Here is a 15,814-nt window from a genome sequence, read left to right on the forward strand (position 1 = left end):
GCAGGGCTCGGAATCACCTCGTATCCACCCCACCTCCCCACCATGCTTCAGGCGATGAAGGTGACGAAGAAAGCAAGGAAGAGCATGAGCACGCCAAACACCTTCAGGATGAGCCAGCGATTGGAGGAGATGGTGTCGTAGTACTTGAGCAGCTGCGCCTGGCCCGCATCCACGTTGGCCAGCGTGTCGTCCACGTTCTCGTCGATGCGCAGCGCCACCTCCCCCTGCTCCGCCACCAGGTGCGCCAGCTGCTGGAAGATGCTGCCCAGCTCGGTGATGGTGCTCTCCACCTGGCGCAGCGCCCCCGCCCGCGAGTCGAGGTAGGTGTCCTGCGGCGCCACCGCCAGCAGCTGGGTCTGGGCCTGCGGTGGGGCGGCGGGGGCGTCGCCTGGGGGGTGATGCCCGTTTTCCAGCCCGGCGTTCCTCTGCGCGGATCGTGGTGGTGATGGGGGAGCAGGCGTTGGTCATTGTCACCAAAAAGGGTGCTCACTGAGCCCGGCCCTGGGTCACGCTTGGAAGCATCCCCGGACGAGGTCACCCTGCCCATGCCAGCGCGCCCTCCCACGCATTCCCCTCGCACCCTTTGCACGAGGGGGTGGCGAGACTGGGTGGGCAGGAAGCTGGCCTGGGCCCCCAGCGGGGGCCCAAACCGGGGCTCAGCCTCGGCGGAGAACAGGCTCCTGCGGTCGGCGTGCACACGCAGGCTGTCGGTGCGCAGCGTCAGCACGTCCTTGAACTCCTTGGTGGCGTCCTTGAGGCGTGAGCGCAGGCTGTCCACCACCGTGTGCGAGTGGTCGGCGGCCTGGCGGCTGGGCCCCGCCGAGGGGCCCGCCGACATGGCCGCCAGCTCCGCGATGCCGGCGCTGAGGGACTGGATGTCGGCCTTCACCAGGCTGGACAGCTCCCCTATCTCCTGGGCGGGGTCGTCGAACATGGAGGTGCGCCGCGCCAGCGCGGCGAGCTGCGCCAGCTTCTGGCTGGTGGAGTGGATGCCCAGCCCGATGGCAGCCGCGTGGCGAGAGAAGGCGGAGTGGGATGCCGGCGTGGGCGAGGCTGGGGCAGGGGTGGGTGAGGGAGGTGCGTATGATGGCGTGCGGGGCAGGGGGGAGCGGGGGTGAGGGAGGCTCTGCACCGGGTGTTCCCACTGCAGGCCAGAGCGAAATCGAATGACCGGGCACCGCGAGGCCTGGCAAAGACACTCTCTCCATCATACCTATAAGATCCTGTCTATTTGAAGAACTAGGGCCTTGCGAGGATTGCAGGCGCTGGACCACGGCCATGAACTCGGACGTCCGGTCGCGAGCGTTGGTGGGGCCCAGGGGCCTGGCCCCCTGCAGGGAAGCCATGCCGGCGAGACCTCCTCGAGCGGTGGAGGAGTATGACGAGGACAGCTGGAGAGAAAGGCGCCCAATGCAAGCAGCTGGTGGCCCATGCTCGCAGGAACTGTCGGTCGAGCTCCACGGTCCCCGCGCTGGCGCCCAATCCCTGCGATCTGGGCAGGGAGGGGCTTGAAGTCACTCTGTACTCAGCGCGTGCCACAAAGCGCGAAACCGATTCCTTTCGTTGAGAAGGCGGACGTCAGTCCTGGTATGCGGAGATCCATCCCCTGTTGACGCACGCTCAACAGAGAAGGGCCCCTGTTTTGCACCCCTACATCACGGACTCGGTCGGGAAGAGGGTCGTACAGGAGCGGCAGGGCTTGCCACAAATCTGAATCATGGTGTGTATTTTGTGTTTCCATGGGCCCCAGTGCCGAGATGTGTCCCTTCGGCTGGTGGACTGGTCCGAGGCGCTCCAAGAGGGACGGCAGTCTCTGCCGCCCCCCAAGGCCTCACATACCCCCGCACCCGCGCTCCTCCTCCCCAGGACCAACTCGTGCTGGACCTGACCAACCCTGTGAAGAAGGAGACGGCGCTGCTGGAGCTGAGCAAGAAGCGGGAGTCCTTCCCAGAGCTGGCCCCCTACCTGTGGCACAGCTTTGGCACGGTGGCTGCCCTGCTACAGGAGATCGTGGTGATCTACCCCCTGCTCCAGCCCCCGCAGCTCACCTCCTCCGGCTCTAACCGCGTGTGCAATGCCCTGGCCCTACTGCAGTGTGTGGCCTCCCACCCCGAGACGCGGACCCTGTTCCTGGAAGGTGGGACCCTGGTGGCCTGGATGCGCATGCATATTTGCACAGGAGAGGGGGACGTATTGCAGCTGCTGGGCACTCCTCCCAGGGGCTGCTCGTAGAGCAGCTGCCAGCCTGCGTGGTGTGGCGGAACGCCACCACTTGCTGCCCTGCCTTTTACACATGTGCTGCTGGCGCGGATGCTGCCCTCAGCCCACTCTTCCTTCTCCGTACCCACCCCCTTCCGCCCTCCTTCCCTCGTCTGCATCCCCACAGCCAACATCCCGCTGTTCCTGTACCCCTTCCTGAACTCGACCAGCAAGGCCCGGCCCTTTGAGTACCTGCGCCTGACCAGCCTGGGGGTCATTGGCGCCCTGGTCAAGGTGGACGACCCCGCGGTGATCAGCTTCCTGCTGAACACCGAGATCATCCCCCTCTGCCTCCGCACCATGGAGACCGGCAGCGAGCTGTCCAAGACCGTGGCTACCTTCATCGTGCAGAAGATCCTTTTGGACGAGGTGGGCTGGCGGGGGTGTCCCTGGCGGCTATGGGCCCTGGGGCCGGGGGGGTCGTGCCAGTTTCATTGCAGTGGTGGGAGCTGGACCTATCACTGTCTCCCCCCCCCCCCTCGCGGGAGCCTCAAAGACCCACCCACTGTGACCCTCCCAAACCCCAACCTCCTCCTCCTGATGCGCACAGGAGGGCCTGGCGTACATCTGCGCGACCGCGGAGCGCTTCTTCGCCGTGGGCACCGTGCTGTCCAGCATGGTGGAGGGCCTGGTGGAGGCGCCCTCGGTGCGCCTCCTCAAGCACATCGTGCGCTGCTACCTGCGCCTGAGTGACAACCGCTGTGCGCGCGACGCGCTGCGGGCCTGCACGCCCGAGCCGCTGCGCTCCCCCGCCTTCACCGCCTGCCTTAGGGACGATGCGGTGACCTGCCGCTGGCTGGCTCAGCTCCTGGTCAACGCCGGCTTCTTTGCGGACGCGCGTGAGGTCTGCGCCGAGAACCTGCAGCCCAGCCCACTGCTCCAGCTGTAAGCTGGCAGTGCTCTCTGGAAAGGGGGTTACAAAGGGCTCTTACGGCCACCACTGCGCCGCTTCCTGTGGCGAAAGTGATGGTCAAGCAGCTTGATGACGATATGCCTGCCACCAGGTGGCTGCAATGCATCCGCGGCCGAGGCCTGGCCCTCGCCAGGCAGCCAGCGGGCCGCCACCGTACACTGCCTCGCCATGTGGCTCCATGGTGGCCGCCAGCCTGATGACTGGCTGGTGCCCAAGTACTGGTTCCAATCACTGTTGTTGACCTCCTGGTCTATCCCGATCCCCCAGTGAATTCATGGGTGTGATAGACCTGAAGGAGCACACTGCATGGCTTGGTATGCTGCGCGTTACAGGCATGATCGTGTGACCGGCAAGCTTGGGTGCACCGTTATGCTTGCTCGCTTGCCCCCAAAACCAGGGGTGTGTGCGAGTGATGGTGCGTGTCGGTCCGACGCCATGTAAGGCAAGAGCGGTTGGGCGACCTGCCAGGCAAGAGCATGCATGGCCCAGTTGAAGGGAGAAAGGCGCCCTGCTCACATCCGCGGATGCCACCTGGCTCACTGGGTGCTCGGCGGGTGGTGGGTTTGCCGTGCTGCGGCGGGGTCGCAGGGCTGTCCAGGTCCAGCACAGGACAGCGGTCTCTCGGCCCCCCCGGTCCCGCCGGCATCGGGGCTCAGCCTCCACCCCGTGCCTCTCCGCCCCGGGGTCAACCCCACCCCATTCAGGCCGTGACGTTCACGACGGGGTGCTTCCTGTCGACGCGCTTGAAGATGCCCGCGATGACCTTGCCCGGCCCCACCTCGTAGCTGCGCTCCAGCCCCCGACCCAGCAGCGCGCCCAGCGTGCCCTCCCACTGCACGGGACTGGTGACCTGGCGCGCCAGCAGCGTGCGGATGGTGCCCGGGTCGGAGTGCGGCGCGGCGTCCACATTGCTGACCACAGGGATGCGCGGCGCGACCAGCGGCGTGTCCGCCAGCGCCGCGCTCAGCGCCTCCACCGCCGGCTGCATGAAGGGGGTGTGGAAGGCGCCCGCCACCGCCAGGCGCACCGTCATGCGCGCCTTGTGGGCCTTGGCCAGGCCCTCCACCGCCGCGCAGCCCTCCAGCCCACCGCTGACGGCGTAGTTGCCGTCGCAGAGGTAGTTGGCGATGCGCACGGCCTGGTCGGGGGCCACCTGCGCGTTGGCGGCCTCGCACAGCGCGGCCACCGCGTCGGAGGGCAGACCGATGACGGAGACCATGCCCGAGGGTGCGGCGTCGGCGGCGGCCTGCATGCTGGCGCCGCGCAGGGCCACCAGGCGCAGCCCGTCGGCGAAGGAGAAGGCGCCGGCAAAGGCCAGCGCGGTGTACTCGCCCAAGGACAGACCGGCAGCGACGTCGATGGCGGCCAGTGCCTCCTCCCCGCCCTCCGCACGCAGCTTCTCCACCGCCGCCAGGCTGGCCACGTAGATGGCGGGCTGGCTGACGGCAGTGCTGTCCAGGCGCGCCTTGGGGCCCTCGACGCACACGCGGAGCAGGTCATAGCCGAGCTGGTCGGAGGCGGCGTCGAACAGCGCCGCGGCGGCGGGGATGGCCTTCGCCAGCTCTCCCGCCATGCCCACGCTCTGCGCGCCCTGGCCGGGGAAGAGGATGGCAGTGCGGGGCTGGTAGTCGTCGAACCTCCTGTCCGCCGGGGGGGGGGCCTGGTGCGTCTGGGGAGGGATAGGAGGGGGGCTGTGGATTACCAATGAGGAGAATAGAGGTTGGGCACCAGCATACGGAGCCCCCAACCAAGGAATCAGCGATCGGCAGACGGGGAGGAGCACGCCTGAGGAGGAGCAGCGCGCGGCAAGATCCAGATCCGGGGTCCCACACCATGCGTGGATGCCCAGGAGCCATGCCCAAGCCGCGGTCGCACCCCACCCAGCATCGCCACCGCACCCACCTGGGCCACCGAGGACGCTGCGTGGACCCTCAGGCCCGCGGCCCGAGGGCGCATGGCCCTGCACCTGCACAGCACAGATCACTCGAATCATGCATGAGCAGGATCGCAATGGCATGCCGCGCGCCATGCGCCTCGACGGACAAGCAACCCAGTAAGCCAGCACCCACCCCAGCCGCACCTGGACTGAAAGCCCGCACCGGTGCACTTCATGCTCAACATCTGGACCATGAAGCTGCGAAGGGATGATACTGACTGCATGTGAGAGATGCCCAGACACCCAGGCTCTATCTCCTGGCGTCGATCAACACAGATCGCTACAAACTGGCGCGGGGTGCAATCATGTAAGCCCTTTGGTGCTGCCATCCCGGGAACATTCATGCCGCAAATCGACCCGACCCATGTTCAAATTTTACAATAAGCGCCTCTGAACACTTGATCGGGCTGCGGGGATCCCCCCGTAGACGGGACCTCTCCTTTGCCACGTCGCGAGACCTTGCTGGGGGCCGGTTGGGGTTGCCCACGCATCGCACAAGGCAACCACTTATGTCCATGCAACATGAGGACGGTCGGGGGCCAAGTGCCAAGGCGTTGAGCCGCACTTGGAACACACCGGGCGATGTCCCTCATGCCGCCCATTATAGGCCATGAGGGATCCCCACAGCCTCTGCCCTGCCCTGGGCAAACAGCATTCCCCCAATCACACACGACATCCCTTCCTGGGTGCTGGTCCAGCGATCAAGAGGAAACGCGATCTGAAACACTTGCAAGGCCATCCTGACCCTCATTTCCCTTCAGATGCAGTATGACGCCCATTGCCGCTCCCCGTTTCAGGGTGGGAGATGGTGCGGTGGGGCTCTACCCATGCTGTGCCGCTTGTAGAGAATGGTCTCAGCCATTCGAGCATCCATCCCAGGTGACAAAGGATGCTGTCAGGATACTGTCCCATGCGGTGCGAGCCCCCTGCACTCCCCCTTCTGTGATCAGGATGGCGCTGGCCGCCAGTCTCGTGTGCTCCTCGCCAACCTCTGGATGACCATTTGGTGGCAGGGCCGGGTTCACCGGCATGCTTATTGGCGGTGGTGGTGCGACATCCTCGTCCAGGAGGCGCAGGAGGGCAGGACTGGTTTGTCCCTGGGTCGCAGGGTCCCGCGTGTGGAAGCCAGGGAGGGAGACGTCCCGAGTGTCGGGTCTGACTCTGGCACAGGCTCCTCGCCCTGCCTTCCGCCGGGACTAGCCGAGGATGCCGCGATGGCCCCATATCAGTGTACAGATGATTGGGAGCATCCGCAGCGTGTTGTCGGAAGGATGGGATGACGGGGTGACACTGGACGTAGGCATGGGGGGCAGTCCACGCAACAGAGACTCCATGCATATCGCAGGCTCACCTTTATCTGCTGCAGCCTCTTTGCTCTCCTGCACAGCCTCACGTGCGGTCAAGGCCTTCCTCGATGGAGCCCAGTTTCTTCTCCAGAAAGCACTGCAGATGGTGGTCGGCAAGAACTGGGCACACTGTGTGCCAGAACAGGATGCTCTCTTATGGAAGGGCACATTTACCCCTCGCAACAGACAGCGCCATTTTTGTTTTTACACACAGGATCGCCTGGGTTGCGGTCGTACATGCAGTGCATTATTGGCATGGTGGCGGCATGTCTTTTGGCGCCGGGCCCTCTCCAAACATTTTTGGGCCAGATTTCTTGGGAGGTTGGGCTGTTTGCCCTTGGATACTATATTCACAGTCTGATCGAGGATGCCCTGGTGTGAATTCGCACTAGCGCGTAGGGCTTGGGAAGCTGGGACATACAAGTAGGACATGCTGAGGTACGGCGTGGCGGCGTGGGCCGGCCCAACATAGCCTGTGCTGGGCAAGCTGGAAAGCCATAGGGGAAAGGCCTGGTGCCAGCGCAGGTCGCCCCAGAGTTCACTCTACGAGCGATTGGCTTCGCAGTGGGAGATATGTAGCTTGCCGTGACCATCGGGTGAGGCAAGCGGAACTCCCCAGGCTCCTGTGTGGAGGGGTCCCCACCAGTTTTGGAGGCATGGGAACGGGCGTGGTAGTACTGCACGATCTATGAATGTTTCACTACCGAAGGTGTATACAAGAATACTCAGGCGAAATAGGATGCCCGGAACTCTCATGGGAGGTTCCTTGCGTATGTTCATGCTGCGCTGGACCTATAGAGGTATTCCACGACAAGGTCGGATGGTTATGTGTGATGGGAAATGCCATTCCCCGAATCAGGGCGGGATGCTGATGCGGTCGGTTTCTTAACGCTTACCGTGCGGGGATATGTGGGGATACTATGCCAGCACGAATCCTTTCGGGGGTTCAAGAATGGCGTTGGATGTTATATGAGCCGTACTCAACAAGCCGACGTGTTGTGATCTCCAGCAAGCTTGGATGTTCCGGACCGGCAAGCACGCTCCGGATGTCAGCCACGGGTGTAACGGGAGGGCGGGTACTACCGAACAGATGCACTCTGCCTCCAGATCCCCGCGAGGACCGGGGGGCAACACTCTGTCAACGGTCAGCCTTACCTATAGAATGTTCAGAATAGGGTCAATACCTTGTCAATCCCGGGTTCAATGTGCTCGGAGCCGTGAGGGGTGGATGACCTATCACCGGCCACTGGGTCAAAAGGAGTGTGCAGGGCCATACCTCGTTGCGCATGGGGTCTCCGGGAGGAGCCTGGCGTCAGACCGCAACCCTGAGTGGTTCAGAGACGGGTGCATGGGCCAGAGATTCTCGGTTTTGCCGTCAAATTGCTGGAATACGGCGCACTAAAGTTAGTGCACACTCAATTTTGAGGCGGAGGACCCAGTTCAGGGTGCGAGTGCCCCCGGCAGGCGGACTTGCAAGACTTCCGTACGTTGCAGCATGCCATCGGCGGCTACCCCGAACACGTTTGTCCTTGCTGGGGTTGCGCTGCTGCTATCCAAATGTGCCTTGGCGGTGAGTTGGCGCTCTCGCTCGGGGTGCCCATCCCGCGTCCGACAACTCATACTGTGCCCGTGATTCCCTGACCTCCCCAGCATCCTCGCCCACCACAGGCCATATGCAGCTCCACTTTCGTCGCGCTGCCCAGTAACGTGTGAGACATCCACTTTGTTCATTTGAAACTGAATGTGTGCGGCACTGATGACGTTCCTGTCCGCACAGGGCACTCGCACACGTGTGGCTTGGGCTAGGCTCCAATGTCCATGACCGAGCTTTCTGGGGCTCAAAGAACCTGTTTGCTCAGCCATGCACTCGTACAATCTGCTCGTGTCGGCCTATGATCTCTGGTCTGTTCCTCACGCATTCCCAACTTTTCGCACTTGGTGCGACCCCCCGCAGTCTAGGAGCCCATGTGTACCTCACGACAGTTGACAGTGCAGATGCCATTTGCAAGTGAGCAATCGATGGTGTGTGTGTGAGACAGAGCATCTGCTTGCACATCAGTGAATCAACCCCACCGATTTCACATCAAGCAATCATAGCATCGCATGTGTTCCGAGTTATGCATGCCTCAGCCTATGCGCGTCCACTACCCACTGCAAGCAGGCATGAAGGCTTCAGCAAGGCGGGATCCGTTCGCACCTCGACCCTTGATGCCATGGGACTGTCTATGGCAGCCATCCGTGTGAGCACCCTGGAGATCCTGGAGTCTCGCTCCACGAAAATTCTCTTGGCCGTGGAGTGCCTCAAGATGGGCCAGAAGGCGTGCACGGCAGACAGCAATGAAAACATCGGCTCCGGCAACAAAGGCAAGAACAACTTTGGCACGAGCAATGTCGGTAATGAGAACATAGGTGAGCAAGGGGTGGGATGTAAATGGCATCCGATTTGCGCACCGCCGCTGCAGCCCTGGATGGAGATTAATCAGTGTTATGGAGGTGCTGCCTGTTGCAGGCAACTCCAACGTGGGCACTGGCAACTGGGGAAACAACAATAACGGCACTGGCAATCGCTGCTTCAATAAACATGGAAAACGCAAGGTTCAGAACGACTGTAGCCTGCTCGAGTTCCGGAAGCATGCATGGGTCCTTGCCTTGCCGCCGCCTCCCGCCAAAAAGTCTCCACCTCCACCCGCCAAGAAGTCACCGCCAGACCCAAGCAGCAAACCTCCGCCGCCTCTTGCCAGGAAACTTCCACCCCCACCTGCCAAGAAGTCTCCACCGCCACACCCCAGAAGTTCTCCACCCCCACCCGCCAAGAAGTCACCGCCGTCACCCTCCAAGCAGTCTCTACCCCCACCCGCTAAGAAGGTGCCCCCGCCGCCCACCACAAGGTCGCCACCGCCTCCCTCTGAAAGGTCACCTCCCCCACCCTCGAGACCACCTCCTCCCCCACCCTCAGGGCCCAGGGCCCCTCCTCCGCCAAGACCCTCACCTTCAGCCAGCCCACCTCTTTCGCCACCTCCCACCCCTCCACCAAGCCCATCGCCTCCATCTCCACCACCACGTGCATCCGCCACACTACAGTTCAGCGCTCTTACAGATGGGAAGGTCAACGCCACGTGTGTTGTTACCACGGTGGGGTACATTCCCTACATGGTTGCATGCAATCTGTACTCATCCCTCTTGGGCCGAATTGGGTTCCTGGAGGAATACAGCCCCACATCCACAGTCACTACCATTGTGGGGGAGTCACTCCCGCGAACGGTCATGAGGAATTTCGTCACTGGCTCTGCATTGGTATACAAAGACAGTCTTGCTCTGAGCGAGGTGATGGCGCTGACTCTGCTAAACCCTTCACCACCACCTCCCCCGGGACCCTCGCCCCCACCACCAGCATTTGGGTTCATCAGTGGGAGCGTCACCAGAGCAGATCAAACATTTACATTCTCGGTGACGCTTGGAAGCGTCGTCCCAGACGCTCTCTTCTACGCTTTCTTCACGACAGATGGGATAGTAGTTCAGAACATAATGAGCCAAGACACTGGCAACCCGTCCACAATGGTGCTGAATTTGGACGCTTCCGTGGTACCCTTTGTGTCATACGCACAAGTAGTGGCCCTCAAGTTCTCAGGCGGGAGCTCAAACGTCCTGACCCTGAAATGGTGAACCTGGTAGTTTGCTGCTATTTCTCGGCATTCATCTTTGTGCGTGAATAGGTTATGAATGTCCTTGCAAAGACCACAAGAATAGATGGCGATCAAGTTGCCCACCCGCAACAAAGTGTTTCAAACCCATCTGCCTCTGATCCTCGATGCCGACATCCCAGGCAGCGAACGGCTGCAGAACAGGGGGCTCCTGCCTCGCAGTGTTAGTGAGGTCACTGTCTCCCTACACTTTGGTAACCTCAGTGATTTACTCCACCACGGATACTTTCATATGCATATATTCGGACAGTATCAAGATTCAGAGTCATTGCTAGCACCCATCTCTCTGCCGCTTAGTTCGCCTCTGCTTGTGAAACTGTACTTGGCCTCATCAGCCGAAGAGTCCTCAGCGGTGGATGTTTCACCATTTCCTCAACAGCAAGGAAAACGACGTGAAACCTATGGAGTGATAACATGGTGGCCACTCCAACCGGTGTTTGCAAAATTCGTGGGCGATAGTGATCGATTCGAGACGTGTATTGGGATTCTTCATGTACGATCATGCTCCGCGTGACCTGACGCATGGCAGAGGTTCTTCCGGACGCGGAGATGCTGTTCTTGAGGCGACGTTGAGGGGGGTTAGAAGCTGCAATCGCCATCGGGTGACTTGTCCGGCTTGGAATAAGTGACGATGCCCGAATGAGCCCAGAGCGGAATTGAAAGTTGGGTTGATGTCCCTTGCAAGCTGTTTCCTTACCGCGCACCCTGCATCGTTTTTGATCACAGGTTCCGGATGGATCCCTCCGGAATGCCGCGACAAGCATCTCCGCCGTCTTCCCTGATACCCTTACAAACATAAATGATGAAAGTAAAGGACAAAACAGGTAGAAAACAACTTTCGAACTCTATTTATCGACCTAGGTGTTGCAAAGGAAAGGGGTCCTAACTCAAAGGCAACAAACCCAATACCCGACAAGTGAATCCAGTAGGCGGAACAGTGACAGCGCCGCAAGGTGCAGGATGTCACCGACCGCCAGGAACTCGATCTTCGTGACTGGTCTCGTGCTGCTACTGACCAGATGCGCCGTTGCGGTGAGTTGGAGTGCTCGCTGGTCAATCTCGCACCCGCGTCAGCCGGACTGCGGTCGCCCCTTCTACAACCACTTCCTCAGCATTCCCGCCCCCCGCAGGCCACATGCAGCTCCACTTTCGTCGCGCTTCCCAGTGCAATGTGAGCCGTGTGGTATGTTCATGAGGGAAGGGGCTCGGGGTTCACCAGCGGCATCGGTGACCTTCCTATTCTCACGAAGCCCTCGCGCACATGCCTCCGGCCGGGCCCCCAACATCCGTGTCCCTACTCAGCATTTTTGGGGGTCGGGGAAATTGCTTCTTCGGTCAGGCACGCATATAACCCACTGTGCTCGAGTCGGCCTGTTGGTCCGAGTCTGCTCCCGATGCTCCTCCAACATGTCGCTTTTATTCGATTCCGTACAGTCTGGGAGCCCATCTGTACCTGACGACGGTCGACAGTGCAGATGCCACTTGCAAGTAAGTAGCACAGGAGTGTATTGCGGCGCAGAGCGTGTGCTTGTGCATCACTGGACTGCCTGAGGTGAAAATCGCCATCTAGCAGAAACACCATCTCACATATGCCCTGCTATGCACACATCCATCTATACACGTCTGCCCCTCACAAATAAAAGGCACAAGGGCTTCAGCAAAGCGGGGTCCGTTCGCACCTCGACCCTGAGTGCTGTGGGACTGTCCATGCCAGCCATCCGTGTGCGCAACTTGGAGATCCTGAAGTCTGGCGCCACGTTGGTCCTTACCGCCGTGGAGTGCCTGAAGCCGGGCAAGAAGGCGTGCACAGCAGACAGCAATGGCAACATTGGCTCCGGCAACAAGGGCAAGAACAACTTTGGCACGAAGAACGTTGGGGATGACAATATTGGTGAGCAAGGGGTAGGATGTAGATGACATGCAAGATGTGCACAGCCGCTGCAACCCTAGGTGGAGCTGACTCACAAGTACCACGGTGCTGTGTTTTGCAGGTAGCTCCAATGTGGGCACTGCCAATTGGGGATATAACAATGAGGGCACCAGCCACCATTGCTTGAACATGTCTGGGAACCGCAAGAACTTACAGGGTTGCAGCCTGCTCGAGTTCCGGAAGTATGCATGGGTCCTTGCCTTCCCAACCCCACCCGCCAAAAAGTCTCCACCTCCACCCGCCAAGAAGTCCCCACCCCCACCCGTCAAGAAGCCTCCGCCACCACCCGCCAAGAAGCCACCGCCACCACCCACCCGGAAGTCTCCTCCATCGCCACCCACCATGAAGCCACCCCCACCGCCCGCCAAGTTGTCTCCACCGCCTCCTGCCAAGAAGCTTCCGCGGCCTCCCGCCAAGAAGTCTCCACCACCACCCGTAAGGATGTCATCCCCACCCTCAAGCCCGAGCCCTCCTCCTCCCAATGCCCCACCTACACCCAGCCCCTCTCCTCCGCCCAGCCCCCCTCCCTCGCCCTCTCCACCACCTACACCCAGCCCCTCTCCTCCACCCAGCCCCCCTCCCTCACCGAGCCCCCCTCCCTCGCCACCACCACCCTCAGGACCAGCAACTGCCACACTTCAGTTCGGTGCTCCTGCAGATGGGAAGGTCAGCACCACGTGTGTTGTCACTACTTGGGGTTACAAACCTTACTCCGTCAAATGCCGGCTGTTTATGTCTATGTTTCAAAGGCTTACGACCATGGAGGAAGGTAGCCCCAAATCCAGCGTCACTTACATCATGGTGGCGTTGGATGCAACGTATATGACAGATTACTCTCTTGGCTCTGCATTTGTAAATACAGATAAGACCACCCTTCGCGAGGTGGTGCCGCTGAAGCTGCTCAACCCCTCACCACCTCCTCCGGGAGCCGCCCCTCCACCACCAAAATTTGGGTCTATCAGTGGAACCGCCACTCGCTCCGACAATACCTTTACGTTCTCGTTGACACTTGGCAGCTTAGTTCCGGATGGCTTCTACTACGCTTTCTTTAAAGAAGATGGTGCGATAGTACAGAGCTTCGCCGGATATTTATTCTGGCCCCCCGGCCAAAGTATCTACAATGTTGGACTATGCCACTGCACAATTTGTGTCCTATGCCCAACTAGTGGCCTACCAAACTGCAGGTGGAAGCACAAATGTCCTGACTCTGAACTGGTAGATTGGTTGTGTGCTTTTACAGTAATGGGTTGTATAATCTGTCCTTTCAAGGACCTATTGAAAGACGGCAGTGAAGTTGCCCCACATGCAACAAAGTGTCAAAATCCCACTTTTTCAGAAATTCCTTGCGAAGTGCATCGGGTCACCTCATTTAGGGACGGCCAAAGACCTGAACACAAGTTCCCCACCAAAGCAGCCATCCGTCATGGCTGTGGGCGCCGCCTGCTGAGTGGTGATGTGTGACCATTCTCATCGAGTTCGAGGGGCGTCTGGGTGGCTGACTCAGGCAAGAAGGGCGGTCATGGCACAACTTGTGGCGGCCTCACGATGTAAACCAGCAGACGGCAGCCACGCCGCTACTGGGCTGTTTTCACCCTGGCCTTGGACCCAAGGCTTTACACGACAGCCTCCTTATTGCAAGCCTGACTTCAAACATCGACCAAGAATGATTATGGATTGCAAATTCAACCAGAGTGATAAGGGTGTGCATAGGGAGCTGAAATGTGGGGGAGGGGTGGGGCTGGGTGCTTGGGGGAGCACACCGCCACACCTGATCTTATGGAAGCTGCTGGATGGCATCAATGCTGCCCATGCACCGGCTTGGTATCTGTGGGGAATTCCTGGGGCACCGTTCTAACAGTCTGTTGAGGTGACCGGCAGCCCAGCAGAAAAGGTGGAGCCGGTGGACTCTCTGATCGATTACAAATCCTTCAGGTTTGTCATCGCAGCAAGATTTGATAGCAGAAGCAAGCAAGGTAGTGATGGTGGGACAGAGAGAACCAACTCCACCTCAGGATGCCAGGTCGCGAGCATGATCACCAGGCCGCAATGCTGCCGTCTCTGAGGCCTGCCTCCTCCTCCTGTGTGGAAGGCCGGCCCAGGATCGCATTGCGGTGTGGGAATCGTCCCCACCTCCTCACCACATCTACATGGCCCTCTGCATAAGGGATTGCCGTCTGCACGAACTCAACAACTTCGTCATCACCCCCCTGGCTGGACAGCTCCCCATGCCATCTCTTGAGGAGCTCCAAGATGAGCTGACGGATTGGGAGGGGGGGGCATAGTGGTTTGCGAGTGGCCCCAGTAGCGGACAATGGCGCTCATGCTCTGGTATGTAATGTCATCGATCTCGCTTTCCGAGCCAGTAGCATGGATGGTATGGTGGGGGGGCTGTCCAGAGAGGCAACACAAGCCCCAGCTCCCGTGCAAGTTTTGGGGACCCGCCTCGCCAGCGACCCACTCACCTCCTGGTCTGCCAGGCTCTCGCTGTGCATGAGGGGCATCGCGGCGAAGTGGCGAAGCGCGTACGGCAGCCGAGCAATGCTGCCATCCGCTATCAGGGCGTGCGTCCACTCCAGCGTCTTGGCATCAGCATCGTACATGCTGGCCGTGCCCCGACGCGCATTCCGAGTGAACTGGTCCCCAAGGATGATGCCCGCCACTGCTGGGAGCAGGGAGGAGCGCCAGCCATCCAGCCGGCCCTCCAGGAGACGGTCAAGGTCCCCGCCAAAGGACTGCCGAATGCTGGAGTCCAGGGCATCGCTCTTCCCATACCAGACCCCCAGCCTCTCGGTCGGGTTGGGAAGACCCTCCGTCTCCCACTTCTCGCCAAACCTGGTACACGTGCGTGGAAATGATCAGGCTCGTCCCGAAGTGATCGGCGTCATAGGCTCCATGAGGACACACTGGGCCGCCATCGAGGAATAGAACCGGCAATCCCCTAGTCCTAAACCCAGTCTCACCAGAAATTCAGAACCGCAGTAGCTCGCGGCTCGGCACGGAGGGCCGTCAGGTCTTCGGCTGTGAGCCTCCCGAGGTTGGGCCGTCCTGGCATGGCACGAGTGCTTCCGAAACCGAATGCTCTGCTGCTCGAACGTTTGAAACCCAGATGGAATGTCCGATTGAAGGGAAATCGTAACATTGATCGAGAATAAGCTGGAGCTTTTTGTTTTGCGCGAGTGCTGGAGGGCTTGTAATATTTGCGTAGAAGCGACTGCCAAGGCGAATCTCAAACCGCGTGGGAGATCATTTTGATCACCACACTCTTTCACTCGATCACCAAGACATCTTTGGCAGCTATCATTTAGAGTGGGTGGGTCCGCAGCTCCACCAACGCTGTTCTGCATCTGCTTGATTACTACACACAATCTGCCAGTCTCGTGAATCTGAATCAATCTAACATTCTGGGACCCCCCCAGCACAATAAGGCAGTGACATGCCAGCAGAACTCAACCAGGATGGAGTGGTCGTCCTTTGTACTGCAAGGGCATAGGTCGTCAGTTGGGAGTACCATTGAAATCTTCGAAACTTCCAGGCAGACAAACGCAACCTCTTACTCGTGCAACCTCACTCTCGCCCGACTACTGATTAGATGCTTAGCCCATGGCGCCAACTCGGACCTCCGGGGCGTCCATAGTCCGCGACCCTAATCCCATTCCGAAAGATACTGGGTACCCTTTTGAAGAGCAAGCAGGCTATAGAGAAGGTTTGCACGTCACTACACAGGCAGCG

At 60.2% G+C, this 15,814-nt stretch overlaps 4 protein-coding genes across 4 annotated transcripts; 1 reads left to right on the forward strand and 3 right to left on the reverse strand.

Annotated features, from left to right (window-relative positions):
• Positions 1–47: 47 nt before the first annotated feature.
• Positions 48–1,346, reverse strand: F751_2046 (Syntaxin-32; the record flags this gene model as incomplete). The annotated part of the gene is made up of 3 exons (XM_011401614.1): positions 48–425; positions 581–1,053; positions 1,214–1,346. 3 exons carry the CDS (start codon positions 1,344–1,346, stop codon positions 48–50), a joined length of 984 nt encoding a protein of 327 aa, XP_011399916.1.
• Positions 1,347–1,717: 371 nt separating this feature from the next.
• On the forward strand, positions 1,718–3,148 carry F751_2047 (Cell differentiation protein RCD1-like protein; the record flags this gene model as incomplete). The annotated part of the gene is made up of 4 exons (XM_011401615.1): positions 1,718–1,774; positions 1,867–2,137; positions 2,387–2,628; positions 2,810–3,148. The coding sequence occupies 4 exons, from the start codon at positions 1,718–1,720 to the stop codon at positions 3,146–3,148; spliced, it is 909 nt and encodes a 302-aa protein (XP_011399917.1).
• Positions 3,149–3,872: 724 nt separating this feature from the next.
• On the reverse strand, positions 3,873–5,128 carry F751_2048 (putative malonyl-CoA-acyl carrier protein transacylase, mitochondrial; the record flags this gene model as incomplete). The annotated part of the gene is made up of 2 exons (XM_011401616.1): positions 3,873–4,841; positions 5,048–5,128. The coding sequence occupies 2 exons, from the start codon at positions 5,126–5,128 to the stop codon at positions 3,873–3,875; spliced, it is 1,050 nt and encodes a 349-aa protein (XP_011399918.1).
• An 8,990-nt stretch (positions 5,129–14,118) lies between these two features.
• On the reverse strand, positions 14,119–15,137 carry F751_2049 (hypothetical protein; the record flags this gene model as incomplete). The annotated part of the gene is made up of 3 exons (XM_011401617.1): positions 14,119–14,340; positions 14,548–14,917; positions 15,046–15,137. The coding sequence occupies 3 exons, from the start codon at positions 15,135–15,137 to the stop codon at positions 14,119–14,121; spliced, it is 684 nt and encodes a 227-aa protein (XP_011399919.1).
• Between the last annotated feature and the right edge of the window lie 677 nt (positions 15,138–15,814).

Source organism: Auxenochlorella protothecoides (assembly GCF_000733215.1).
Source record: "Auxenochlorella protothecoides strain 0710 unplaced genomic scaffold scaffold19, whole genome shotgun sequence".
Taxonomy (NCBI): Eukaryota; Viridiplantae; Chlorophyta; class Trebouxiophyceae; order Chlorellales; family Chlorellaceae; genus Auxenochlorella; species Auxenochlorella protothecoides.